Raw genomic sequence first — 27,470 nt, 5'->3', positions numbered from 1 at the left:
AAGATGCTCAAGTCTTCTAGCCATTACAGCAATGAATGAACCTCTCATACCATGGGGCAGAGCTTATTGGTTCTAAGCGTATACTGTATGACCAGGGACCTGTGCTTATATAGAGTACTCATAGATTCCTAGTTCCTCCCATCAAGGACTCTAGAATCCAATCCTAATAGGACTCTATAAAGACTTTGTTGGATCATTGCCTTGTTTATAGCATAAGGCCTTTAGGTAACTAAGTCTTCCTAGTCCAACTCAGATAAGTAATCTATTTAAGATGGACTTGCTGATTCATGTCTTATTAATAAACCTATTACTTGTATCTTAAGTATAAGTGTAATATTGACTCAGAGTAGAACAATGCATTAGTCCATTTAATTCTTACAAGTTTTGGGTTGAAATACTGGTGGGTGCTTGTGTAATTTTCCTGGAAAGAAAGATATATATGATGCTGTGTTTAATAGAATAATGTGAGTGACAGATTGTTATTTGCAGTATCAAAACTTTGAGGAAAAAAATTATGGTCTAAAATTTTCCATTGATTGTATGTAGTATTTTAGGAGACATAGACAGTAAGTTAAAAGTACTGTAGTATAGTATGTTTTATGTTATCTTAACATTCTGATACTTTCTGTAAATGGATTCTTTTAAATAGTTGGATTTGTTATTTTTCAGATCTGCACTAGAACACGTTCTCGTAAAGCTGCCCAGGAGAAACATTTAATATCACTTCTTCCTTTTGTTCCAAAACTTGTTTCGCAAGTGGAAAATGACTGGAAGTATCATCTTCTTCAGGTGTGACCTGTGCTTTAAAAACATTTAAATTCCAAGAGCCTGTCATCAGCAGATTGCCATATTATGTCAACTGAATTCCTTTTTCTTTGATTTCGATGGTTGAGCTCCCAAGCTATGCATACTACAATGGTGTTAAAACAATTAACTTCTTCTGAAAATGATGTTATCTAATCATCTTTGATATATTGCAGGCTTTTACTAAGACATTCAAGGATTGCAATCCTGTGTCCTCTTTGACATTGGCTTGCCTTTCCATAATAGAGGAGATGCTAGTTCCTGTAAGCTTGATTCTGTACCTTCTGCTTGCAATTTCTTCAAGCTTGTTTTCAGTAACCAGTTGGCATTTTTTATGCACAAAAAATATGAGACTCTCTCACTCTCTCTCTCTCTCTCTCTCTCTAAGATCAATTTTGGTATCTTTTCTACGTACTGTAGAGACAAGACATGCTGTACCTGGATCCAAGTGATCCCGAGATATTAGGCTTTCAGATTGCTTGGATAAGAGAGCTTCCTATGTTGCTAATCCTGCTAGGTGATAAGAACCCGACCTGTTCCCAGGTGATTATCTGTTTAACCTTGTAAAAGAATTAGCAGTATGCAGTCAGAAACAAGACATTGGATTGTGACAGTGTGTACGTTAAAGATGAAAATGCCCGAAATTGTTTGCTTCTTGTATCTCTATGTCATGACTTATCTGAATTTTGTCATATTTATCTTTTTTTTCTTTGCATTGTCATTATTTATCATCACATAGGCTTTTTACTCATTTAATCTTCCTTTTAAATTAAGTACTTTTGCAGGTTGTGTTGCGCTTTCTACTTCGCCTGGGACAACATGCTTTGATGAACTCTTCCTTTGCATGGGAATATGACAACATACAATTCTCACTGGCAGAATTTTTCAGCATAAAACAAGATGATGGTAAAGATCCCATTCTATAGAGGCACTTGTCATCATTTTATTGATTAATCACCCACCGGTGTACAATTTGGCTTCTTACGGTACCTTCTTTTGTCCTTGCAGGAAATATAGTGTATGGTCCTTTTGTAAGGCTTCTCAGAGATTCTCAGGAACTCTCTCTTTGTTGCCTTTATTATTTCTCTAACTTGGATTCACTTTTTCTGAAATCAATAGCTTATTGTTGCCAATGTAAGTTTTTCATGTCTGCCCCGGTTAGATTCTAGATGAATTTAACAGCTTAGGGTTTGGTGTGCTGTAAGCAGTTCCTATTCAATTGTAGGATAATTGATGATGTATGCTAACAGTATTAAGTAATTATGAATATTCTCTTTTCTACTTTCCAGGAATGTATGAACATTGTTGAAGTATAGTGTTTACTTGTGATATTGGATTTTTTTTCTTGGTCAGATTTTTATTTCTTGCCTATTCATCGCAGGTCCTGATCTGGAACAGTATGTATTATTTCGAATCATAGAGGTCCTGCATTCAGCTTCTAAGTCTGGGCATATCCAGATTTCTGATCACATTAGTTTCTTCATCACTTTGCTCTCCCGTTTCAGAGTTTTCCCAGGTACATCTGACAGAAGTTCTTCTCTGGCCCATTCATGTTATGCGTATGACTAACATGAAACATTATCTTTGTATTTGTTGAAAATTAATGCACATTATTGGAAAATACTACAAAATTCTAGAGACTTCCTCAAAGCCCATACAAATTAAAGCTAGAATATTCCACATAGTTCTACATAATTCTAAAAGTCTAGAAGATAGCTTGATAAGAAGAAAGAGTATTCTAGATAAATCTATTAGTAACTATCTTAACTAGAGAAGTCTACATAATTCTACATAAAAGAAGAGTCTAGAATATTAAGCTTATATAAGAATGTACTAGAACATAATTAAAAGTGTTGTATACTCTAGAACCTACTAGTAGCATGTGGCTAATAGATGTTCTAGAGAAGTCAAGTAGGTTCATCTACTCTCTATATATAGCATGTACCCATATCTAAGTGTAAGCAAGAGGCAATACTAAAAGCCACTAGTCCTAAAGTCCTATTGTCCTAGACATCTACATCTCCATTTGTATCCTCCTTTGTTCATCAATAAAAGATACTTTGTTTTATAGTTCAAACACTTCTCATATCAAGCATAGATAGCTAATAGAAGCTTACACAAGCCATTAGCTACGAGTGTCCTAAACACCCTCTAAATTTCTTACAGTGGTATCAGAGCTTTCTTATTGGGCATAGGGTCATCCTAACTTACCACCATATCTAATAACTCTAGCCAAAACTCTGTCCTTCTTCCAATATTCTTTGGTGAAAACTATGATTTTTGGAGCATCAAGATGAGAACCTATTTTATGTCTCAAGACTTATGGGACATTGTTACTAGTGGGTTCTTTGTTCCAGAAAGACCCACCGCTGAGCAACAAAAACAGGCAAAGAAGGACGAGCAGAGAGACGCAAAGGCTCTTTACGTTCTACAAGAAGCTTTGGATTATACGATATTTCCAAGGATCATGGGAGCTACAACTTCAAAGGAGGCTTGGGATACTTCGAAAGAAGAGTTTCAAGGAAATGAAAAGGTACGTAGTGTCAAACTACAAACTCTAAGGAGAGATTTAGAAAATCTTAAAATGAAAGATTCTGAGACCGCTAAAGATTACTATTCCAAAGTAAATGAAATAGTAAATCAATTGTGAGATTATGGTGAAAAAATAACTGATACAAAAATTGTAGAAAAAATACTTATTAATCTTACTGATAAGTATGACCCTATAGTCACTGTCATTGAAGAGTCAAAAGATATAACGGCTCTTTCAGTGACAGAACTAATGGGTTCTTTAGAAGCATATGAACAAAGACTGAGTAGGCGAAATGAAAGTTCACTAGAAAGTGTCTTCCAGTCAAAAGTCAATTTAAGGTCTCAGAAATCTAGAGGAAACTGGAAATCAAAAGAAAATTCTAGACGAGGAGACAAACCCAATAACTGGGGAAATAAAAATGAAAACAAGGAGAAGAAAATCTTCCCTCCATGTGGAACATGTAAAAAGACAAGTCACCTAGAAAAAGATTGTTGGTTTCGAGCAAAACCAAAATGTCGAAACTGCAAAAAGTTTGGACATATGGAAAAAGACTGTCGGCTTAAGAAGAATTATCAAGCCAATTATACAAAAGAAAAGGAGCAGGATGAAGAGCTTTTCTATGCTTGTCAAGCAGCAACTGAGGTGAACAACAGGAAATGGTACATCGACAGTGGCTGTAGCAACCACATGACAGGAGACGAAAGCATCTTCTCTGAAATAGATATATCCATAAAATCCCAAGTTAAATTGGGAAATGGCACACTGGTGGAGACGAAAGGAAAAAGTACGATCTCTATCCATACAAACAAATGAACTAAATTAATTCATGATGTTCTTTTAGTTCCTAGCTTGGAGCATAATCTATTGAGTGTTGGCCAAATGATTGAAAATGGATATTCTCTACACTTTTCTAGACACTCCTGCACAATATATGACAAAAAAGATAAAAATCATATTATAGCTAAAGTAAGGATGGAAAATAGAAATTTTCCCATCCATTGGCAATATGTCAGAAATATGGCCATGAAAGTAGAACTAGAAGATTCATGGCTTTGGCATAAAAGATTTGGCCACTTCAACTTTCATGGACTACAATTACTTCACCAGAAAAATATGATGAGAGATCTGCCAAGCATAAAGGAGAGTGGTGATGTCTACAAAGGCTGTCAACTTGGCAAACAACATCGACAAGCATTTCCATCCGGAAAGGCTTGGAGAGCAAAAGCCTTGTTAGAGCTTGTGCATATAGACGTCTGTGGACCAATGAGGACCCCATCTCTCAATCAAAGCAGGTACTTCATTCTTTTCATTGATGACTATTCTAGAATGACATGGGTTTATTTTCTATGTGAAAGATCAGAAGTCTTCGAAGTCTTTAAGAAGTTCAAGGCTCATGTCGAAAAACAAAGTGGCCAATATATCAAAGCTCTTAGAAGCGACAGAGGTAAAGAGTACACCTCAAAAGAATTCAACAAGTTCTGTGAAGGTGAAGGAGTAAAGCACCAATTGACAATGGGCTATGCGCGCTCCTGAACAAAATGGAGTCTCGGAAAGGAAAAATAGAACTATAATGGAGATGGCTAGATCAATGCTACTTGAAAAAGGACTACCAAAGATATTTTAGGCAGAAGCAGTATACACAGCAGTATACTTGCTAAATAGATGTCCAACAAAAGCTCTATAAGACAAGACTCCTATTGAGGCGTGGAGTAATCAGAAGCCATCAGCAAAGCATCTCAAAGTCTTTGGATGTATATGCTATGTGCACATTCCAGCTCCAAAAAGACACAAGCTAGAAGAAAAATCAGAAATTGACATATTTATAGGATACAGTTCCCAATCTAAAGGCTATCGCGTCTACAATCCAAGAACCAAGAAGCTCGTGGTCAGTCGAGATGTCGAGTTTGATGAATCTGCATCCTGGAATTGGGATGAAGGAAAAATAGTGAAGAAAGGTGTTGTCCTGTCAGGAGAACCAGAGACAACCCCAACACAACAGCCTGAAGAAGACACACATGAAAGACAAATTTCAGAAACGCCAGGTACGCCTCTTGCATCTTCTTTAACTCCTCCATCAATAGAAGATGAATCTTCCTTTGAGTCATCACCAAGAAGAGTAAAATCACTCAGAGATATATATGAAACATCCAACTTCATAACTTTAGAACCTGAAAGTTTTGAAGTTGCAGTAAAACAAGAAGTATGGAGGAAGGCTATGGAAAAAGAAATTAAAACAATTAAGAAAAATGAAACATGGGAGCTTGTAGAATGCCCACCAAATAAAGAAATCATTGGCGTGAAATGGGTCTATAAGATCAAAATTAATCCTGATAGCTCAATAAAAAAACATAAAGCAAGATTAGTAGCTAAAGGCTACTCACAACAGCCAGAAATAGACTATAATGAAACTTTTGCGCCTGTGGCAAGACTTGATACAATAAGAGCACTTATAACTCTTGCAGCTCAAAAGAAGTGGAAACTCTACCAACTGGATGTAAAATCAGCATTTCTAAATGGAGAGCTCGAAGAAGAAATCGATGTGGAGCAACCACAAGGATTCATCGAGGAAGGAGGAGAAGACAAAGTCCTAAGACTAAAGAAAGCCTTATATGGACTTAAACAAGCACCAAGAGCGTGGAACAGCCGCATCGACAAATACTTCATCAATGCTGGATTCAAGAGAAGCAAAAGCGAGCCAACACTCTATACCAAAACTCAAGGTAATTTCATTCTTATTGTCTCTCTATATGTTGATGATCTTATCTATACAGGAGACAATGAAAAATTAATTCAAGAATTTAAAGAAGATATGATGAAGACATTTGAGATGAGTGACCTCGGTAAATTGCACTATTTTCTTGGCATTGAGATAAGCCAAGAAGAAAATGGAATCTTTGTATGTCAAAAGAAGTATACTGAAAATCTCTTGAAGAAGTTCAAGATGTCTGGGTGCAAGACCGTGGCTACACCGCTCATCACCAATGAAAAGCTAAGAAATGACGATGGATCCGGAAAAGCGGAGGCATCAAAGTACAGAAGTCTCATTGGAAGCCTACTTTATCTAACAACAACTCGACCAGACATTATGTACACGACCAGCCTACTTTCAAGGTTTATGCAAACTCCAAGTCAGATACACTATGGAGCAGCAAAAAGAATATTAAGGTACTTACAAGGAACTATTGATTATGGTATATGGTATAGACCTTCTACAGATACAAGGCTATTCGGATTCACAGATAGTGACTGGGCTGGAGCGGACGACTTCAAAAGTACATCAGGCTATGCATTCACAATTGGGTCTGGCATATTCTCATGGTCTTCAAGAAAACAAGGGACAGTGGCACAATCATCAACCGAAGCGCAGTATGTGTCAGCGTCAAGTTCAGCCTACCAAGCTATATGGCTGAGAAGAATATTTGAAGACATGGGAGAACAACAAAATGAAGCTACTAAAATATTTTGTGACAACAAGTCTGCTATAGCGATGGCAAAAAATCCAGTGTTTCATGGCAGGACAAAACACATTGCCATCAAACATCACTTTCTACGTGAAGTCTCAGCAAACAAGGAGATAGAACTCAAGTATTGCAAGACGGAGGAGCAAATAGCAGACATCTTCACCAAGGCACTTCCAAGACCAAGATTTGAAATGCTACGAAGCATGCTTGGAGTATCCCAAATGTGCATTAAGGAGGAGTGTTGAAAATTAATGCACATTATTGGAAAATACTACAAAATTCTAGAGACTTCCTCAAAGCCCATACAAATTAATGCTAGAATATTCCACATAGTTCTACATAATTCTAAAAGTTTAGAAGATAGCTTGATAAGAAGAAAGAATATTCTAGATAAATCTATTAGTAACATCTTAACTAGAGAAGTCTACATAATTCTACATAAAAGAAGAGTCTAGAATATTAAGCATATATAAGAATGTACTAGAACATAATTAAAAGTGTAGTATACTCTAGAACCTACTAATAGCATGTGGCTAATAGATGTTCTAGAGAAGTCAAGTAGGTTCATCTACTCTCTATATATAGCATGTACCCATATCTAAGTGTAAGCAAGAGGTAATACTAAAAGCCACTAGTCCTAAAGTCCTATTGTCCTAGACATCTACATCTCCATTTGTATCCTCCTTTGTTCATCAATAAAAGATACTTTGTTTTATAGTTCAAACACTTCTCATATCAAGCATAGATAGCTAATAGAAGCTTACACAAGCCATTAGCTACGAGTGTCCTAAACACCCTCTAAATTTCTAACAGTATTGGTTCAATTATGTACTCATGATAGGTTTGTTTTTGCAAAATAGGTATCAAATTATTTATCAATTTGCATGCTTTATGGAATAATTTACCAATAGGGTAATTAAATTGCAACTGTAAGACATTGTTGTCAACTTAAATTTTAAAAAGCTGCTTCAGAACAAAAATAAATTCTTGCTCTGCTTCGAAACTGACTATCTTGCTCTGGGATTTGCAGAAGGAATTTTGGACCCAAAAAGTTGCTGTTCTGGACAATACTAAACTGCTTGTTCTTTTGCTGCTAAAATATCTGCTAAAACATCACTTTTAAATTATTGCACAATGCTGTATATTATTCTTTTCCAGAAAAAGGTGAAGTCCTTTGCCTTCTTGAGTTTTATTACTCTCAGTTTTCTTCCTTTGATGCAGTGCATTGCTGAAGATGATAAGAAGGCCACCAATTCCATTTGTTCAAGCGCATGCTGTTATTATCTCATTCCTTGCTTTTTCTTATTTGATAAAAGTCACAAACTTCTGAATCACGTATTGAAAACGTTGGGGTCATGGATAACTGAAAGTAGTTTGCCACATTTACCTCGGGATCACACCCACTATGCTACAGATATTTCAAGTATGGTAGATGCAATCGTTTCCATGCTTCTATTGATGCAGAAGGATGACAAAATTTGGAAAATCATATGTTCATTCAAGGCAGAGATTGACTGTATCTTGGAAAGCATCGTCTCTTTACAGGTATTGGTTTGCACCCTTAGGCATATCTATACTATTATTAGGAGATTTCACTTTGTCAGCTAATAAGAAGTACAAGGGTGAATACACCCTTAAAACTAAAAAAAAATATTACAACAATTTTAATGAATAGTGATGATTGTGATGAACAAAATTAAAAATATATATAATTTCTTCTCAAAGTTCAATCAACTCAACCCTTTCTTTTATACATGCATTGCATGTGACTAGGTTAGTAGTTGTAGATTTCCGAGAATCTTGTTTTTTTTGTTTTTTTTTTTTTTTTGTTGGTGGGAGCATACCTGAAGTAGGTCCTCATTTGAATTTTGATCATTCTTATGATAATTCCAAATATTAAATATAAAACATAATTAGTAAAAAAAAAAAAAAAGGAAATTGCAATTCCACTGCAACGGGATACAACAAATAATTATTCCACATGTATGTATATATTGAATGCATGAAAGAATTGATAAATAAATATATATATATTTATATATATATATGGATATATGAGCCAATAGTAATATTATACAGAGTTACATTTGTTTGCAAATAAAAGTTTGAGCTGTAATTTGTTGGCCAAAAGAATTCAAACTGTAATTTGAAGCACTTCATGGCTTGGAAAGTCCTTGATGTTCTAAATTTCTGATTGCTCTGCCATTAAAACAAGCATTTCTTAGGAGTAATTCTTACATTGGGTGCGATCTGGTTTGATTCCAGGCACTTAAGTTTGAATTCATGATCATCTCCCACATAATTCTAGAGTTACATTTTTGTGTGTGCATCATATCGAGATCTTTAATTGTCTCCCACTTTTCTTATGCAGTTCTCAGAGGAAATCAGCATGACCATTGAAGAAAGACACAGGGTAAAATGTGCGCTCAATCAACTAAAGAACGTAACAAGTACACTGCACAGTGAGATGCAGTCAGTCTAGAAGGGTATTCCTAACCTATGTAACCTGCCTTGTGAGTTTTCTACTCCATTATTCAATTTTGATGGAATTAGTGGGAATTTGGAAGAGAACGAATGATCAAAATCCTGACAGCAATTTGAGAATGTCTTCTGGGTCAATCTTGGTCAATGATCCTTGCCTTGATCCAGTTTAGATACTTGAAGGCACTACCGAGTGCAAGTCTCCCGTGGTCCAGGTGGTGTCTTCCTCATGGTTACAAGGACTGCAACTTTGAGTTAGATAGCAAAACCATGGTTGGGGGATCAAAAGGAAAAGTAGAAAAAGAAAGAGTAGCATAGAAAACACCTAGCATAGTTTTGGGGTTATGCTGGGTGTCCAGTTTTGTAGTAGAAAGTTTGAGAAGTACTTTCCTTTATTTGGGGTTTGAACAGGCTGATAGTGATAGTTGGTTTAGTACTCGCATTTTGGTTAGGCTGCAAGAAGAAAAGGTCAGGCAAAGATGTGCAATGAACAACTGTGAAGCATGACGAGATATTTGTGCTAGTTTTAATTCTTATCTGAAGATAGAAAATCGTTTTATCAGAAATAGCAGTCCAGCATAAAAGAAAATTTAGTTGGTCGGGTACACCGTACACGTACACTCTGCATTTATATATATATATTTTTTTTTTCAAACTTTCCCCTTCTGTGTATTGTTAAAAGATTAAAAATAAATAGGGTTAAATACATTTTTAGTCTACGAACTTTGAGCGGTTTCTCAATTTGGTCCACCAATTTTAAAACGTGACAAAAATAACTCTGAATTATCCAATTTGTACGTGTCAATTCAAGATTTTCCGTCCAAATATCTAACGGGAGCTGACGTGGCTGTTAAACGCTGACGTGGCGCACTGAATGTGCGCCACATGTCACCTCTTTTATTTTATTTTTAGATTTTTTTTATTTTCCTATTTTTATAAACTTTAAAAATTAATTAAAAATAGCTCCGGACTCATAAAAATACACGGAAAATTTCTACGACCTCGTCTTGACTAGTACTAATTTATTATGGGGCCAAATTACCAATTTGCCCTCTAAGAGTTTCCAGAAAATTTGGGAAGTCCAAATTTATTTCTAAAAAATTAAAATACTCTAGACTCTTTGGAAATTCATAAAATAATCTCCCGAGCTCCAAAAAATACGAGGTTTGCATTGTTGGTCTTCTAAAAACTAACACTACCTTTCTCGTGAACACTTGCTACCCAAAAGACCTCTAGGTCTTAGAGGAAAATAAATTTTCCTCCATAAAATAAATTTGGACTTCCCAAATTTTCTAAAAACTCTCAAAGAGAAAATTGGTAATTTGGCCCCATAATAAATTAGTACTAGTTAAGACAAGGTTGTCGGAATTTTCCGTGTATTTTTATGAGTCCGGAGCTATTTTTAATTAATTTTTAAAGTTTATAAAAATAGGAAAATAGGAAAAATCCGAAAATAAAATAAAAGAGGTGACACGTGGCGCACATTCAGTGCGCCAAGTTAGCGTTTAACGGCCACGTCAGCTTCCGTTAGATATTTGGACGGAAAATCCTGAATTGACACAAATTGGATAATTTGGGGTTATTTTTGTTACGTTTTAAAATTGGTGGACCAAATTGAGAAACCGCCCAAAGTTCGTGGACCTAAAATGCATTTAACCCTTTATATAATGTTATTCATATTAGAAAACAATTTCATACTTTTATAATGTAATTTTAAGATTTCAATGCATGATTTCTTTTGAGCTAGAACAAGATTGGCACTTAGAATCTATCCATCCTATAATTTAAGTAGATAATTGTTAGATACATATAGATTGGTAGTTAGTTGAAGCTTTAACGTTAGTATTTTTATTTTATCCAAATTTTATTTTTGGTTTCTGTAGTTTGAGTCAAGTTTTATTTTCATCCTTGTATTTTTTAAAATGCTTAATTAGAGAAATAGTGCTTCAACTTTCTCTTGGTTCTCGCTTAGTCTTCCAACTCGTTTTTTAAACCAAGGGGTTCTTAAATTGTTTCAATTTTCCTATTTTAGTCTATTATGTCTATTTGTTTAGATTTTTTCGATTTCTTGCGTCTCATGTGACCATTTTTTTAAAAGCAAAAAATTCATGGACAATATTAACCTCGCCATCTTCTAATCCTAATTATTTCGGCCAATGTCCCTTCATTCTCACCCTTCATTTGTGCCAAAAATCCACACTCAGCCTTAAATACATATGTGCATGGACATTTTTGTCTTTAAAAAAGTGGTCAAGTGAGAGACACATGACCAATTTTAACAAAAATGTAAACGGAATAGACTAAAATGAAAAAACTGGACAAATTTAAATACCTCTCGATTTAAAAAATGAGTTAGACTCTCGCTAAAATTGAGACTGTTAATTAGAGCATTTCCAGCAGTTTAGCTATCTTTCCCTCCCTAGCTATATTAGCTAGTTTCTTCTCAAATTCATTCTCCAACAGATTAGCTATCAAGTTAGCTAAGTTAGCTACCATGTTTTTAAATAGGGTACCAAATGGGACCTAAGGTACTACTTTTTCAATTTTGCCAATTGAAGTTCGTTTCCCATCCAAAGTTCTGTTTGGCAACACGAAGCAAAAAAAAGGTCAATTTTTATGTTATTTACACCCATTTTCACTGTGCTAAACAAAGAGCGTAGTGAGAAATTTTACAAAAATGGGTATAGTTAGGGGTTAATGTTTTACAAGGAGTGAGGAATTTTAAAAAGAGCATTTTGTGTTGTAAAAAATAACTTTGGATGGAAAACGAACTTAATTGGCAAAATTGAAAAGTCAAGTATCTTAATTTTTTTAAATTATAAATATGGAGAGCAAATTGATACGAGTGTTCTTGCGAAACTACTCTTTTGACAACTCGTATCTCAGGCACATTGTCAAATTTTATAATCAATAAGATACATTAAAGGTGCCTTTGTTAAGTACATGCATGTTGTTATATGTCATTTTTCTCCTCAAAACATTTGGTGATAAATTTAAGAAAGGCCATTGAGAAGTTAGGCATTAACCGTCCTAAAAAAATCTTTATAAAAATGCCAAACGCAAAAGTAAGAAGTCCCATGCGAGGTATTTATGAGAGTTTATGCGAGGAATTGGGATGACCTAGCTATGTAATTACGTGCTAATTCATTCATCACCTCATAGCAGACGCAGAGAGCCCTTGAAGGTCGACAATCTCATCAATTGACACACGGCTTATTCTAAAGCCATACGATGCCCATCAGCCGCTCTCCACGTGTCCAATAATTAACTACAACTCTTTAATTAAAAAATCAACTCCAACGACCAAACAGAAAAGCAACCAATTAACAAGTGTCCATGATCCATCCATCTCTCTCTCTCTGTATGCAGTGCCGGCTCAAACATAAGCCGATCAAGGCCTGTGCCTAAGGCCTCATGTTGAAGGAAGCCTCATATTAAAAGTATTTGACATACTATTAAAAAAAAATAAAACAAAACTTAAAATATTTATAATTAGCCAATTAGGCTTCAGAATTCAGAAAGATATTTTTTACTTTCTTATTTAATGTTTAGGCGTAAGATTCTTCATTATTTGTTAGTGAGACTTTTGATTTTTTTATTCTCTTAAAGCATGTACAATGACATGACTAAATACTATATATGCTATATGCTAAATATAATAGAATTGATAAAAAAACTCACTACAATAACATAGCTAAATTTAGCATTTGCTATGCTATTGCTAAATTTTTCACTATATATAGCAGAAAATTTAACAATTACTATTGAGGAACTCAAGAAAAAAATGGACCGACTATTTGAAAAGTATGGATAAAGAAAGAATAAAAAACCAAGTGAAAGAAAATGATTGGTTGAAAAAGTGCTGGATCCCATGAGGAGAGAGAGAGAGAGAGAAGAAAGGATATTCACATGGATGGAAAAAGTTGCAGCAAGAGGCATGAGGATGAGGATGGGCAGCTGTCATGGGTTGATTGGCCATGTATTCAAATTTTATAATTCCTAAATTTGACTTGGACATGAAAAATACTAAAATATTAATTTGGGTATTAAAATAATAATATTTAAATATATTTAATATTGGGCTCATATTAAAGATCTCATTAAAATATTTACAATAATATAATTATTAAAATAATTTAATATATTAAATTTAATTTATAAGGATATATATGAATATATTAAAAATTTAAACATACTAATATATAGCAATAGCTTTTGTGTCATTGGAGCAAAAAGTACAAAAGTTATTGCTAAATGCTAAAAGTCATGCTAAATATAGCATATAGCATAGCATATACCAAAAAGCAACTGCATATGCTCTTAGGCTTTCCACTAAAAAAAAGTGCTTCATGAATTGTTTTCGGGGATATCTCACATCTATTTCATTTGTACATTGTGATCTGTCTCTTTTTTTCCTTTTCTCTCATTCTTTGTAATATGTCTCGTCTAAAGCTAAAAGAAGCAAGCCTAAAGGCTGATTTTTTTGAATAATATATTTGGAAGGCCTCTGTGTAGTTTCGCCTTAGGCCTCACTTTCCATTGAGCCGCCACTGGTGATATGATTTGGAGTTACATCAATCTTATATACATGCATGTATATGTTGTAAAATTGTATGCGGTACCTATATATGTAAGTGCTAAGTTAACAGACCATCACATTAATTTTCCGTCCCTATCACACTCACATAAAAATCATTAATTGTAAATGTGGTGGTCTATAGAAAACCACATTAATTGTATCAGCACAACCACTACAAAGATGAGAAAGAATTTCAACCAGTTCGTTTGATTTTTTTCCCTGCCCTGCCTAATCCAAAGAAGGAAAACGAAAAATATCCCAAAGTGCTTTAATTATGATAGAATTATACAAATTACGGTTTACTTAATGGGGGATTTGCGAGTAGGGGTGGGCATAATAACCGGCGCACCGAAACACCGAACCAAACCAACCGAATAAAAATCGAAAATACACCGAGTTGACCAAAAAAGTCAACACCGTAAAGAAAACCGAACCAAACCGTATATGGACGGTTCTGGTTCCGGTTTCATGCTCACTTTGCGTGAACCAACCCGAACCGCACCATGTAATTTTTAAAAAATTTAATCATATATTTTTATGCACATTTTATACATTTTTGTATACATTTTTATTTTAGACCCTAAAATATATTTTATATAACCCTATGAATTTAATATTCTATATATATAATAATGTTTTAGTATATAATTTTAGTTATATCTTATATAATAAAATTTGTATATTCTATTTCTATATACTCTATAGTCTATAGTCTATATAATAATGTTTTATATATGTATATAGAGTTATATATAAACTTAGTATATAGTTGTATACATACTACAGTTGTTATATATAACTATATAAGTAATATATAGTTATAGTAGTATACTAGTATATACTATAGTAGTATATAGTTATATATAGGGAGGCGATTTTCGCACTCCACTCTTCTCCATTTGCACTCCTTTTCTTTTTTTAAATTATTTTATTATATTTTATTATTTCTATTTCCAAATCTACCCTTACAGCTGTTGACTTTCTAAATATTTTTTTTATTTTAAAAATTCTCTTTTTAACACATTTAAGTCTTCTCTCTAACTGGCCAAAAAAAAAAAAGTCTTCTCTTTTAATACGTGCATATATCTACACTCTTCTCTCTTTTTTTTTTTTTTTTCTATGAACATGCAATAGAAAACTCTTTGAATTATACAACTTTTGTACTCTCTCTCAACCTTTGCCTTTTTTTTTTTTTCGCCGGCTAACATTTGCCTTTAATTGGTAAATTTTAGTGTCCTACAATCCTTTCATGAAGAGTGTACATGCTATATTTTGTCTTTTTGTTTAAAAGATTGTTGTACTCCACTTATATTGTATAAATTGTACATTCTTTATTAGAACAGTACAAAATTAAGTTCTTTAAACTTAATATGAACATTGCATTCTAGAATGAATAGTCTGTTAGTGTAATCATCTTAGAACAATAAAAGACTCAATTATAAAATAATGCACGTAAAGATGATAATTAGTAATAGAGCATATACATAATTCATATGAATTGTAGAAAATAGGAATGAAGCAATCAGAACAAATTTTGATCCTTTAATAATCTCATGTCTCAATGGTAAAAATAATAATAATAATAATCTCATTTCTCAAAAAATACAGTATATCATCACAGACTCTATGATTAAGTCCTAACACTCTATTCAGCTCATTGTTCAAAAAGATAGATGTCTATATTGTGAAAAAGATATGAATCCACTCAATTCCACCCCAAAAGATCGACCTACAAAAAAAAAAATTAAAGTAAACAAAATGAGGAATAAAGAAAAGTTTAAAGCAAATGTACAAGTACCTTCATATGCTCTATGCACATCTAAACTACTAAGGACATGCCAAAAAGTGTAGTCAATGAGTATGGCACTTTTGTTCTTATTCCTGCAATACAACATGGTAAATATCATTCAAACAATAATATAGAAGTATTCAGACTCAAGATGCATTAAATTTATATAAATCAACTATGCTTACATTATCAACTTTGATAGGAAAGACCATTTGTACGCTTGACCCAGTAGCTTCAGCCTTAAACGGACATGTACGGCTATTATGACCAATACTTTTGCAAGCACTACACTTTCGAGACTTCTCCATTATCTCAAATTTTGAAGGTTCACGCTTTGTTGAGCTAGATTCCTTTCTCTTCTTTGATCCCAAAGGACGACCTGTATGAGGTTGAATATTAGGTTCAAGAATTAAAGGAAGAGAAGTACCAAGAAATTGAGATAGTTGTCTTTTGGTATCTTTTTTTTGAATAAGGGGCAGCTTTCCATACTTATCTTTAAACGCAAGTAAAAGACCGTTTATTTGATCTTCTTCATTATCCAAGCTTGTATGATGACCATTAGTAAACGATCTTGCATCAATCCTCCATTGTTCATGTATGTGATTTAGTTGCAATACTTGAATATTCATCTTCCTGATCATGTGTCCACAAGGAAGACCCATCGTCTTGAAAAAATGACCCTTACATTGAGATGACAGATTATGAGACTTCGCTACCTCATATTGCTTATATAACTCATCCAATGCAAATATAGATACATGAGTAACAAGGTCTTTGAAGAAGGGAATGCGAAGCTTATGTGGAACACGAAGCTTTTCACTTGAGAGTTGAGTTTTGATTTCTTGAAATTGATTTTCAATAGCAAGACAAATTTTTTCTTTTACTTCTCGAATACCTCCTGTTGAAACTTGAAGATATTTCTTCAGCATAGCATGTGCACCTTCAGCTCTTGAAGTAACACGATTACCAAAGTGTGCAACATCATCTGTCCATGCACTAACAAATTTTTCTTTCAATGGAAGCCAAGTACCTCTAATATAATTCAAAACAGATGCATTGTCCTTGTATTCAACTTCAAAATGATTCCAAGCTTCATTAAATGATGTTTCATCAAGAGATTTGATTAAATTAATCCAAGTAGACATGAAAGCAACCCAATCAACTTCTTCTTTAAAATAGGGCTTACAATTTGTAAGAATATTTTTCTCAATATGCCACACACATAAGAGATTAGCAGTTGTTGGGAAGACAATGCTTATAGCGTTCATTAGTGCTAACTCTCTATCTGATATAATCACTAATGGATGATTCTCAACTCCCAAAAGTTTACTGAACATCTTTAGTGCCGACACATAGTCTTCTTCTTCCTCTTTCTGCATAAAAACAAAACAAGAATAGATTGACTTGTTGAAACTTGAGACTCCTATGATGTCCAGTAATGGCATTTTATACTTATTAGTCTTATATGTGCAATCCATCACAAAAACATTTGGGTAACTCTTAGTCAATTCAATTGAAAGGGGATGAGCAAAGATTAAATGAGTCAAGTGTCCTGCTTGAACATACTCAATGTTATAAGTGAAACTACCTTCACCAAGTTCTTCCAATAATGCTTGAACAACTGTACGCCCCGCTAGGCTCTCCTTCATAATTTTAGCTTTCACATTATAGACATTTCTAGAAATTGCTTGAAGATGAGGATTGTTTTGTCGAAGTGAAGAGAGAATTTGGCGTGGTGGTATACCAGCCTTACTCATTTCTTTAATCCGTAATATTACCTCTTTTGAAAATCGACGACAAGAGGGATGTCCAGACATGTCAATTGAAGGTTCATGGTTATGCAACAAACTTTTTATTTCCAACTTCCAGAATCCTTCAAGTTTCCTTTTGCCCCAAACTTCAAATGGACAATTTATAAGGCGAGATGCTGATTCTTTTTTTTTTTTTTTTTTTCCTCTAGTAGAATTTTAGGGCCTCGGTAATTTCCACCTCTATCACAACCAATGATAACATATCTATTAGTTTTTGATCTTCTAATAACTGTTGCATGCCCTTGCATTAATGCAATATTACGAACAGCTCCAAGGAGTTCTTCTCGACTTTGAAAATTTACTTCCAACAAAGGGAGCATTTTCTCATGCTCATTAATTCCTGAATCATAAATCATCTCATTTATATAAAATAAACAAGTTATATAAATGCGTAATGCATCTAACCTTTCAATGTGTAAATATTTATATCAAAGTTGTGTAATCATTTAATTAGACATTATATATAAGGATGCTCTGTAGTAACAATGAGGAATGATAAATAGAATTCTTGTAAAACTAATGCTCTGCATGTAATCAGTATATAAGAAAGTCACACTACCAATGATAAGAAGTAATTAACTATTACCACAACTAAATAATTGTATATAGTATTGTATCGTATATTAGCTAGTTAGAAAGATGAATGGGAAAAGAACAAATCATAACTTGTAAAGGAGACCCACCAATTGATTATTATGAAAATTTACATCTGCACTTTTAGATAGAAATAGGAAAACCCTAAATATCAAAAGTCAACAAAACAATGAAAAAATTAGACTTAGTAATAAAACTTACCATGATCAATAGCTACAAACGAGTTAGAAGGATGACTAAACTCTGAAATTCCTTCCATATCATCTTTGCATATATAACATATCTAAAATCTTCTATAATTCGGGGTCCATGGTGTGTTGCTCATCCATTTTTAATCTTTTACCATCAATCATAGAGAATGACAATACTGTTTGTACTTAGAGAAAAAGAGATCGAAGTGTAAAATTGATTAGGTATGAAAGAAGGCACTAGGAATATAGAAAGAGACAGAGAGGGAAAAGGTTTGACAATCATAGAAGACTAAACATGTTAAAAGAACAAATAATAAAAAACGTCTTTAATGAAAATTAAAAAAAAATTTTGAAAGTCAATAGCTGTAAGGGTAGATTTGGAAATAGAAGTAATAAAATATAATAAAACAATTTTAAAAAATAAAAGGAGTGCAAATGGAGAAAAGTAGAGTGCGAAAATCGCCTCCCTATATATATACTATACTCATTACTCTATAGTAGTTATATATAATCTTATATATAGTTATAACTTATAACTTAAGCAGGTTGTATTTATTTTAAAATTTTAAGTACTAAGTAGGTTAAGCAAAGTTCTAAGTTATATTTGTATTTGTTTAATTGATAGAATGGTAGTTCAAAAACCCAATTGTGTGGCCAAAAAGTTCAAAAACCGAATGTGAGCACCAACAAAATAATTGGGCTTAGGCCCAAAACCGTGCATGTTGCACCGAACCAAACCGTCCCTGCAATGGTTTGGTTTGGTTTGGTTTGGTTTTTCCCCACTTTGTCCTGTTCACAGTACCAAACCGCATCGAGAGAATACTTCTGGCGCAGTGCATGCATGGTTCTCGGGATGAACTGAGCCGAACCGCACCGTGTCCACCCCTATTTGCGAGCTTGATTAAGAGGAGCTCGACTAAGTCAGTCACATGTGCGCCATGTGTTGTCTCATGATTGGATGAAATAATTTATTTTGAGTAATTATAAGAAATTTAAATTTATTTTCTTTAAAAAAAATTATCTTTCACGTTAGCATTCTACTTGACTTTGAAAGAGCAAAAAGGTAAATAAAAATTACTAGATCCGGAAGAGATTTTAGAAACAATATAATATTATATACTCGGTTGAATCGAGGAGATGATTTTGAGCTATCAAGAAAGTATCATGCACAGAGATGTTGTTGTCAAGAGAAAATCATACCTAAGTTTCTCAATTACCTTAACTATGGATTGATTTTGGCATGATTTGATTCGTTAACTATTTCTGTAATTGTTAATTTTTTATTAGGAGTGATTACTGTAGTGGTTACTTAATTATATTAATCAAGGCTCTAATTAAGTTGGTTTATAGTAGGAGTAACCCCAATAGAATAATTAATCATCAAATTCTACAACATTCATCTTCTATAAGAGACACATAATGGAAATAAATAAATGTTTGACTCATAATAGGCATGCCGCATGCAGCCCCTCCTACGCCCTAATTTCCAAGCCTAACATAAACCCCACGCTTTATAAACCCCAACCTGTTTCCACCATCTACCATCTACCACTCACTCACTCACTCACTCACTAGATACCAAGGTAAGAATGAAGCACCACAATGATATATCATCAAGTTAAAGTTTTTAGTTAATTTTTCCTTGGTTAGATCTTACAAGTCTTAGATCTTGTTTAAAAAATGAGAAAAAAGCAATTTTTTACCCATGATATCATGTATCATGGGTAGTTAGAGACTATTTTCACATTCCTGCTTGGTTTTAATATTTTAAAATACAATCTTTTTGAACTCTAGTTATTACCTAACTTTGGTTTCACTTGGGTTGCTAAAAGGTGGTATTTTTAAGCAAAAACAAGGTCTACCATATAAATAATCAATTTTTGTGCTTAAATCATAAACATATTTAGAAAATGGCATCAAGTTGACTCTTGGATGCCCTCCTTTTATGGTAAATTACTAAAAAAATTCACTTGGTGTATACATGGTGGTGTGAAATTTTAATCTTGGTTTTCATACCATCTAGATTTAATATTTGAGTTATTGCCCTTTTATTTACTTTATTTTTCTTGCATTTCTTTTCCTTTTTGTTTTAGTTACCTCAAAAATCAACTATCAACTCTAAGCTAGGTTAAAGATAAACTAACTTAAATTCTAAATTAGTGTGTCTCTTTGAAACACTCCTAGTGTGTCTCTTTAGTTAAAGAGGATGGAGGTCTGGGCGACTCCAAAAGCCTTATATCAGACTAGAAACCAACCTTGCATAGATCTATTGTTGTGAAGCTAACAACATTGCAGAGAGTTTGTCATAGCAGAATCAAGTAAGAAAAAACACGCAAAAATTAATATTTTATTGTTTTTAAAACAAAGCCTGTTTTTGAGTTATTTCCATATTTTAATTTTTTAAAAAGGCTTATCAAACACATTTTCTGAATTTAAAAATGATTTTTGTTTTTAAAACTAAAAAGTTGTTTTTAAATAGGGTACTAAACGGGACCTACGTTACTACTTTTTCAATTTTTCCAATTAAAGTTTGTTTTGATCCAAAGTTCTATTTGGCAACACAGAGCAAAAAAAGGTCAATTTTGATGTTATTTACACCCATTTTCATTATGCTAAACAAAGAGCGCGCATAGTAAGAAATTTTACAAAAATGGGTATAGTTAAGGGTTAATGTTTTACAAGGAGTGAGGAATTTTACAAAGAGCGTTTTGTGTTGCCAAAAATAGTTTTGGATGGAAAACAAACTTAATTAGCAAAATTGAAAAGTCAAATATCTAAATTGTTTAATTTAGAATTATGAAAAGCAAATTGATACAAGTAAGCTGTTGCGAAACTACTCTTTTGACAACTCGCATCTCGATCACGCAACGTTGTCAAATTTTATAATCAACAACATACATTAAATGTGCCTTTGTTAAGTACATGCATGTTGTTAATTATATGTCATTTTTCTTGCGGTGGCTGGTCACCTCAAAAAATTTGTGGATAAATTTAAGAAAGGCCATTGAGAAGTTAGGCATCAACCGTTCTAAAAAATCTTTATAAAAATGCCAAACGCAAAAGTAAAAAGTCCCAGGCGAGGTATATATGAGACCGTTTCTTCTAGGTCACAATTACTTCCAAGTACGCATGGAAAGGGTTTTCATCTCTGTCACTGCATGCAATTGCCATATTCCTCAACAATATTATTCTTCTCTTCTTACATAAATATTGAAAGTTGTAACTAGATTTTCACATATCAACATGCATGGATCATTGCCATGATATATGCCATTATTCTTGGGATGGTTTGATATTTTGATCGAGGTGGCTTGCCGGCCCACATGGTCTCATGGATGATGCATGTCATATATGCATGAAGATGAGGATATATGGCACTCTTAAATAACATACATAAATAACATGGACCTAGCTATTTAATTACATTGCTTGCTAATTCATTGATCACCTCATAGCAGACGCAGAGAGCCCTTGAAGGTCGACAATCTCCTCAATTGACACACGGCTTATTCTAAAGCCACACAATGCCCATCAGCCGCTGTCCACGTGTCCAAAGAAAGAATCATGCATGGAGATGCCTGTTGACATGTTGTTGTCAAAGAAAATCATGCCTAAGCCATTTAAGTCGACTATTTCTGTAATTGTTAATTTTTTATTAGGAGTGATTACTGTAGTGGTTATTTAATTATATTAATCAAGGCTTTAATTAAGTTGGTTTATATATAGTAAGAGTTAACCCCAATAGAATAATTAATCATCAAATTCAACATCCATCTTCTATAAGAGACACATATATAATGGAAATAAATAAATGTTTTGACTTATATATTTCCTCATAACGGGCATGCCCCATGGAAGCCCTCCTACCCCCAAAATTCCAAAGCTTTATAAACCCCAACCTCTTTCCACCATCTACCACTCACTAACTCACTCACTCACTCCCCAAAATTACAATTCCACCCCTCTCACTTTGTCTCTCATCATGCCTTCCTCCACAGCTCTCCAATGGCTGAGCCTGGTGGGCATCATTTGGCTCCAATCCTTCAGCGGCACCAACACCAACTTCCCCGCCTACTCCTCCCAACTGAAGGCCTTCCTCTCCATGTCCCAGCTCGAACTGAACAACCTCGCCTTCGCCTCCGACGCCGGAAAACTCCTCGGCTGGTTCTCCGGCTTGGCCGCCATCTACCTCCCTCTCTGGCTGGTCCTCATGATCGGCTCCCTCCTCGGCTTGATCGGCTACGGTGTCCAATTCCTCTTCATAACAAACCAACTCCTCTCCCCCACGTACTGGAAGTTCTTCATACTCACCGTTTTGGCGGGCAACAGCATCTGCTGGATCAACACCGTCTGCTACGTCGTCAGCATCCGAAACTTCCCCTCTCACCAGCAAGTCGCCGTGGGGCTCACCACGAGCTATCAGGGTCTGAGCGCCAAGATCTACACAGACATTGTGGCTTCTGCGTTTTCGTCCGAGCAAAGTAGACCAGCCAAGGCCTATCTTCTTTTAAGCTCTCTCTTGCCTCTCGCGGTATGCCTCGTCGTTTCACCGTTCGTTCGAGACATTCACGTTGGGAATACGCCAAGGAACATGGAAATGGGGTTTCTTTTAATGTTCGTCGTCACGATAGTCACCGGAATCTACGCCGTCATCACCAGTTTGGGGTCGAACCATAATGTCATAGGCACCGGAGTGTTGCTGTTGGTCCCATTGGCCATCCCAATTATTCAAAAAATGAGACAACATTTATTAAAAAGATGGAATATAAACAGAGAGACAAGGGTGTACAGTTTCACCATGGATGAGAATAATCACAATAATGCCACGGTGAGAATAGAGCATGGGGTTGTGAAAGAGGGGGAAGATCCATTCGATGGTAGACAAGTAGAGGTTGGTGTTAGAGAGGAGATTGGAGTGAAGTTGATGGTGACAAGGATAGACTTTTGGTTGTATTTCTTTGTGTATTTTTTCACTGCAACACTAGGGCTTGTGTTCTTGAACAACTTGGGACAGATCGCTGAGTCTCGTGGCTCGTCCAGGACTTCTTCTCTGGTCTCTTTATCTTCTTCGTTTGGGTTCTTTGGTCGTCTCATGCCTTCTCTTCTCGACTATTTCTTCTCCAGGTAACCTAGCTCTCTCATTTTTTTGATCTTCGATCTGGGCATTTTTTTTATTTTCCTATTTTAATTTCACAGGTTTTTAAGTAATTTTATTTGTTGGTGTAGGTACGTACATGCCTCTTATGTGTTAGCTAGCTAGGGATATATATAATGGTTGTTATATTCTTGTCAATTGCACCGTCTTATTAGACGGTCAATCTGAAACTATACGATTAAAACAAAATTTAATCGTATCGATTATGATCAAAGTTAATTATCTGACCACATGTAGTAAGCCACGCTGATTAATTTGTTTGGGTAATAATTTTTTCCTTACAAATATTTCAGGAGTAGGTACATGATTTCAAGGCCGGCTTTAATAATGACATTAGGGGTTCCAATGGCACCAGCTTTCTTCTTGCTTCTGAACCCAGCAAGCCTCCCCCTCCACATCAGCACCGCCATTATCGGAGTGTGCACCGGAGCAATTACCTCCATTGCAGTGTCTGTAACCAAAGAGTTGTTTGGGACGAAGAACTTCTCAGTGAACCACAATGTGGTGGTGGCCAATATTTCAATAGGGTCGTTACTGTTCGGCAACTTGTCTGCTCTTCTTTACCGCAAGGAAGGAAATGGAGGTGGTGGGAGGTGCATGGGAATGGCATGCTACAGAACCACCTTCATTATCTGGGGTTCTCTTTGTTTTTTTGGGACCTTCCTGGCTTTGTTGCTATATGCACGAACACGAAAATTCTACTCCCAAAGATCATAGAATTAGATTAATGTGACTTTTTTTTTTTTTTTAGAAAATTACATATTTGGTCAACTTATTTTATACCTAATTCAATTTTGGTCCATGATCTTTTTTAAGTTCTGTTTTGGTCCACTAATTGTTTTCTTTGTTCAATAAAAGTACAAATTTGTGACTTTAAATCCTTTGGGTTGTGTTTTTTTCAATTATAATTAAAGTATAAGTTATATTTCATTATTTCTTAATCATAAAAATAAATTTGGAGTATTAGAATCTAAAAGAATTGAGATTGGGTAAAGTTTGAAAAATTGGTAGTTTCGGATACCCTACTTTGGGGTCAATTATCTTGAGTTTTAGAATTTCAATTTGAATGATATTTATATGGTTGTAAAGAAGAAATGCATAGCTTTAAAGTATATGTTTGCTAAATTTGAGTGAGATTTGATAGGGTAAAAGGCATGCCAAATTTGAGAAAATAAATCTGGACCTTTATTGAACAAGTAGAACAATTAGTGGACTAAAATAGAACTTAAAAAAAATTGTGGATCAAAATTTAACTATGTATAAAATAACTGGACTAAATCTGTAATTTTTTTTTTTTTTTTTGTTATTGATTTTGCTAGTCAACGTCATTGTGGGATGACCATATATATACAATCATACATGCTAGTATTAATTGCAACGTCCAATTGGCGGGGGGCATGCTTGAGTTGGGTTTTGATCTAAAAGTTAAAACAAATAAGGTTGTAAATTTTTTCACATGCAGGTTGTTGTGTTAATGTTCTCAATGTTTTTTGCTTTACAATATGTATCATTGTATATTAATTTTTACATATCTGAATAATTACAATATTTGAACAATTGGGGAATTTTTGGATTCCCCCAAATTTTTAAAAATTTGAAAATTTGACCAAGGGACTGATACTCTATTAATTTGTCACCATGCAAACTTTATCAAGGGATGTTGTTTGCAATAAATAATTAGTGAATAATTTTTATTTAACAGTATTTGCCTCCAGTACGCATTATATTCACCTTATATCACATGAAATCTACTATATAATTTGATTTTTTTAATATTTTTTATCAATGTAGTAGATAATATGTTAGATAAACATATGGTTAAGTTTTATTTAAATTAAATTTTCGTTGTTTTTGTCTAATTTTGTCGAAATCAAAATTTTCTCGAAACCAAAAATTTTACTCCTTGACTAGCACTATTGATATTGTATGATGGAGAATAGTTCTTACAGTGGAGGAAAGGGACAGTTATATATCAATAGTGCCTAATCTTAAACACCCTAATCACCAAAAAAATTTGTCTAACCCTCACCAATCTAGAAACTCTTTCAAAACCCCCTAAAACTTATAATCCTAAATTACCCTTCTGACGCATGCTGACACATGCTGACGTCACTGTAACTGAATTTTGGTGAAACTATTTTTTTTTTTTTTTTTTGGAATTGAAGTTTTTGCTAAAACTCAATATTTCACTAAAACTAAAATCAAACACTGAAATTGAATTTCATTACACTAAAACTGAATTTCAAAAATTCAGTTACACTGAAACTGAATTTCAAGAATTCAATTACACTGAAACTGAATTTCAGAAATTCAGTTACACTAAATTGAAGAATTCAGTTATGAATTCACTTACTGAAACTGAATTAAGTGATGAAACAATTACACCTCGACTAAAATGCAATTACACCTTAATTAAAAAACAATTACACCTTTACTAAAACAATTACACTTCACTAAAACAGTTACACCTTTACTGAATTCCGTTTCACTAAAAAGAACACAGCAACCTTATCAAAAAAAAAAAAACCAACAATACAACAAGTCATTGAGATGAGAGGAGTAGCCAACAATACAACGTCGTCCGATCAACTCACGCGCGACGAGTACACGATAGCCGCCACTACCTCGATCTGTTTCTACCTGCAAATTTGATTCATCATATTTCAGAACCATAATTTCATTCAAAATTCATTTAAAACTCATGTTTCACGAACTGAAACTGTTTCACGAACTGAAATTGTTTCATCAATAAATGAAATAAATTTGTATATACTTATAAATCAATTAAAAAACCCACATTTCTATCCGATTAACAACAAATTCAATTAAAACAGATTAACAAATTATACATTTCACAAACAGATTCACAAATCAATTTCAAATTAGGGTTTTCAAATTAGGGCTTTTGAACCAAACCGTCTGCAAATAGCTCACCAATTCAAAGGAAACAAAAAACTTCAAACGAAACAGACCTTAGACTTATGAACCCAGACTTGTTTCTGCAAATACAGTTTCACTGTTGATGCATGTTTACCTTCAAAACTGCAGCTTGAAATAATTTTGATTCATCATATATATGTATTTTGGAAAACAACAGAGAAGCCGCGGGCTTCCAAAGGTGATGGTGCTGTCGGAATTTCGAAATCCCCAAATAGCAAAATGAAATCCTCAAATCTATTTCAAAATGGGTATTACCTCGCTGAGAGGCAGAGATGTAATCGTCGACCTTTGGCGCAGCAATGGTGGCGCAGAGAAGCAGAGTACCAACTCCAAAACCTGCTAGCTACCAGAACACAGAGATCGCCGGCGAGGATGTCGCCAACTTCTCTCCTTCGACACGACAGTAAGTCTCGGACCTTCTCGGCGTCGAGTCGCCGTCCACGGTGGTCAGTTGGAGAATCGGAGACCACCATCGTGCTCAGGACGTCGAGAGGAAGAAGACTTGGGTGGTCCAGCATTGCAACTTCGCCGGAAAAGGCAGATCGCCGGCGAACACCTCCGATCGGAGTCGCGGCGATCTGGGCTGTTTGGGCATGATTCGGGGCGAGTGATGACAGAGGGAGGAAGAGGAAAGAGAGAGAGAGAGAGAGAGATAGAGAGAGAGAGAGAGAGAGAGAGAGAGATAAAGTTGATGGTGGTGGTCTCGCTGGCAACCGTCGCCGGACAACGCCACACGTGCCGGCGACAGCCGCGCGCGGAGGAGAGAGAACAGAGAGAAGAAATATGATGCGGAAATGAGAGAGAGAGAGAGAGAGAGAGAGAGCGCGTGAGAATGAGAGAAAATATATTGAAAATTGATTTTGTATAACCTAGGGTTATAATAGGAACATTAAAAAAAAAAAAAGTCAAATTTAGCTGAGTGTTAGTTGACTAGGGGGTTTTGGAAGAGTTTAAGTAGGTAATTGGGGGTTTTGAATTAATTATATTAAGGGTGGAGGTTTTGAAATAATTAAGTTCTAAATAGGGGGTTATGGATAGTTTACATATATATCAATTGCAATCTTATGATATTCTTGTAGTGCACGAAATTAAGGAAATTAAGAGGGAAACGAAAAAGACAAACACCGAGTTA

At 34.5% G+C, this 27,470-nt stretch overlaps 2 protein-coding genes across 3 annotated transcripts; one reads left to right on the top strand and one right to left on the bottom strand.

Annotated features, from left to right (window-relative positions):
* Window positions 1–15,733: 15,733 nt before the first annotated feature.
* On the bottom strand, window positions 15,734–17,790 carry LOC147286729 (PKS-NRPS hybrid synthetase cheA-like). The gene is made up of 2 exons (XM_086240829.1): window positions 15,833–17,790; window positions 15,734–15,739 (listed from the first exon to the last, which is right to left on the bottom strand). Exons 1-2 carry the CDS (start codon window positions 17,462–17,464, stop codon window positions 15,734–15,736), a joined length of 1,638 nt encoding a protein of 545 aa, XP_086096955.1. The 5' UTR covers window positions 17,465–17,790.
* A 4,435-nt stretch (window positions 17,791–22,225) lies between these two features.
* On the top strand, window positions 22,226–24,115 carry LOC147286728 (protein NUCLEAR FUSION DEFECTIVE 4-like). 2 transcript variants are annotated; one of them, XM_086242532.1, is made up of 2 exons: window positions 22,226–23,367; window positions 23,695–24,115. In XM_086242532.1, the coding sequence occupies exons 1-2, from the start codon at window positions 22,226–22,228 to the stop codon at window positions 24,113–24,115; spliced, it is 1,563 nt and encodes a 520-aa protein (XP_086098658.1). The 2 variants fall into 2 exon arrangements, with proteins under 2 accessions (XP_086098658.1, XP_086098657.1); XM_086242531.1 differs by having other exon boundaries at window positions 23,692–24,115.
* The last annotated feature ends 3,355 nt before the right edge of the window (window positions 24,116–27,470 follow it).

Source organism: Dryas octopetala, chromosome 4 (assembly GCF_963921425.1).
Source record: "Dryas octopetala chromosome 4, drDryOcto1.1, whole genome shotgun sequence".
Lineage (NCBI taxonomy): Eukaryota > Viridiplantae > Streptophyta > Magnoliopsida > Rosales > Rosaceae > Dryas > Dryas octopetala.
The sequence above is the reverse complement of the archived record's forward strand: the minus strand, read 5'-3'. Positions and strand labels throughout refer to the sequence as shown.

Coding starts and splice junctions, on each gene's coding strand:
- LOC147286728 (XM_086242531.1), top strand. CDS start 22,226: ATGCCTTCCTCCACAGCTCTCCAATGGCTGAGCCTGGTGGGCATCATT. Junction 23,368..23,691: donor CTCGACTATTTCTTCTCCAG/GTAACCTAGCTC, acceptor CAAATATTTCAG/GAGTAGGTACATGATTTCAA.
- LOC147286729 (XM_086240829.1), bottom strand. CDS start 17,464: ATGTCTGGACATCCCTCTTGTCGTCGATTTTCAAAAGAGGTAATATTA.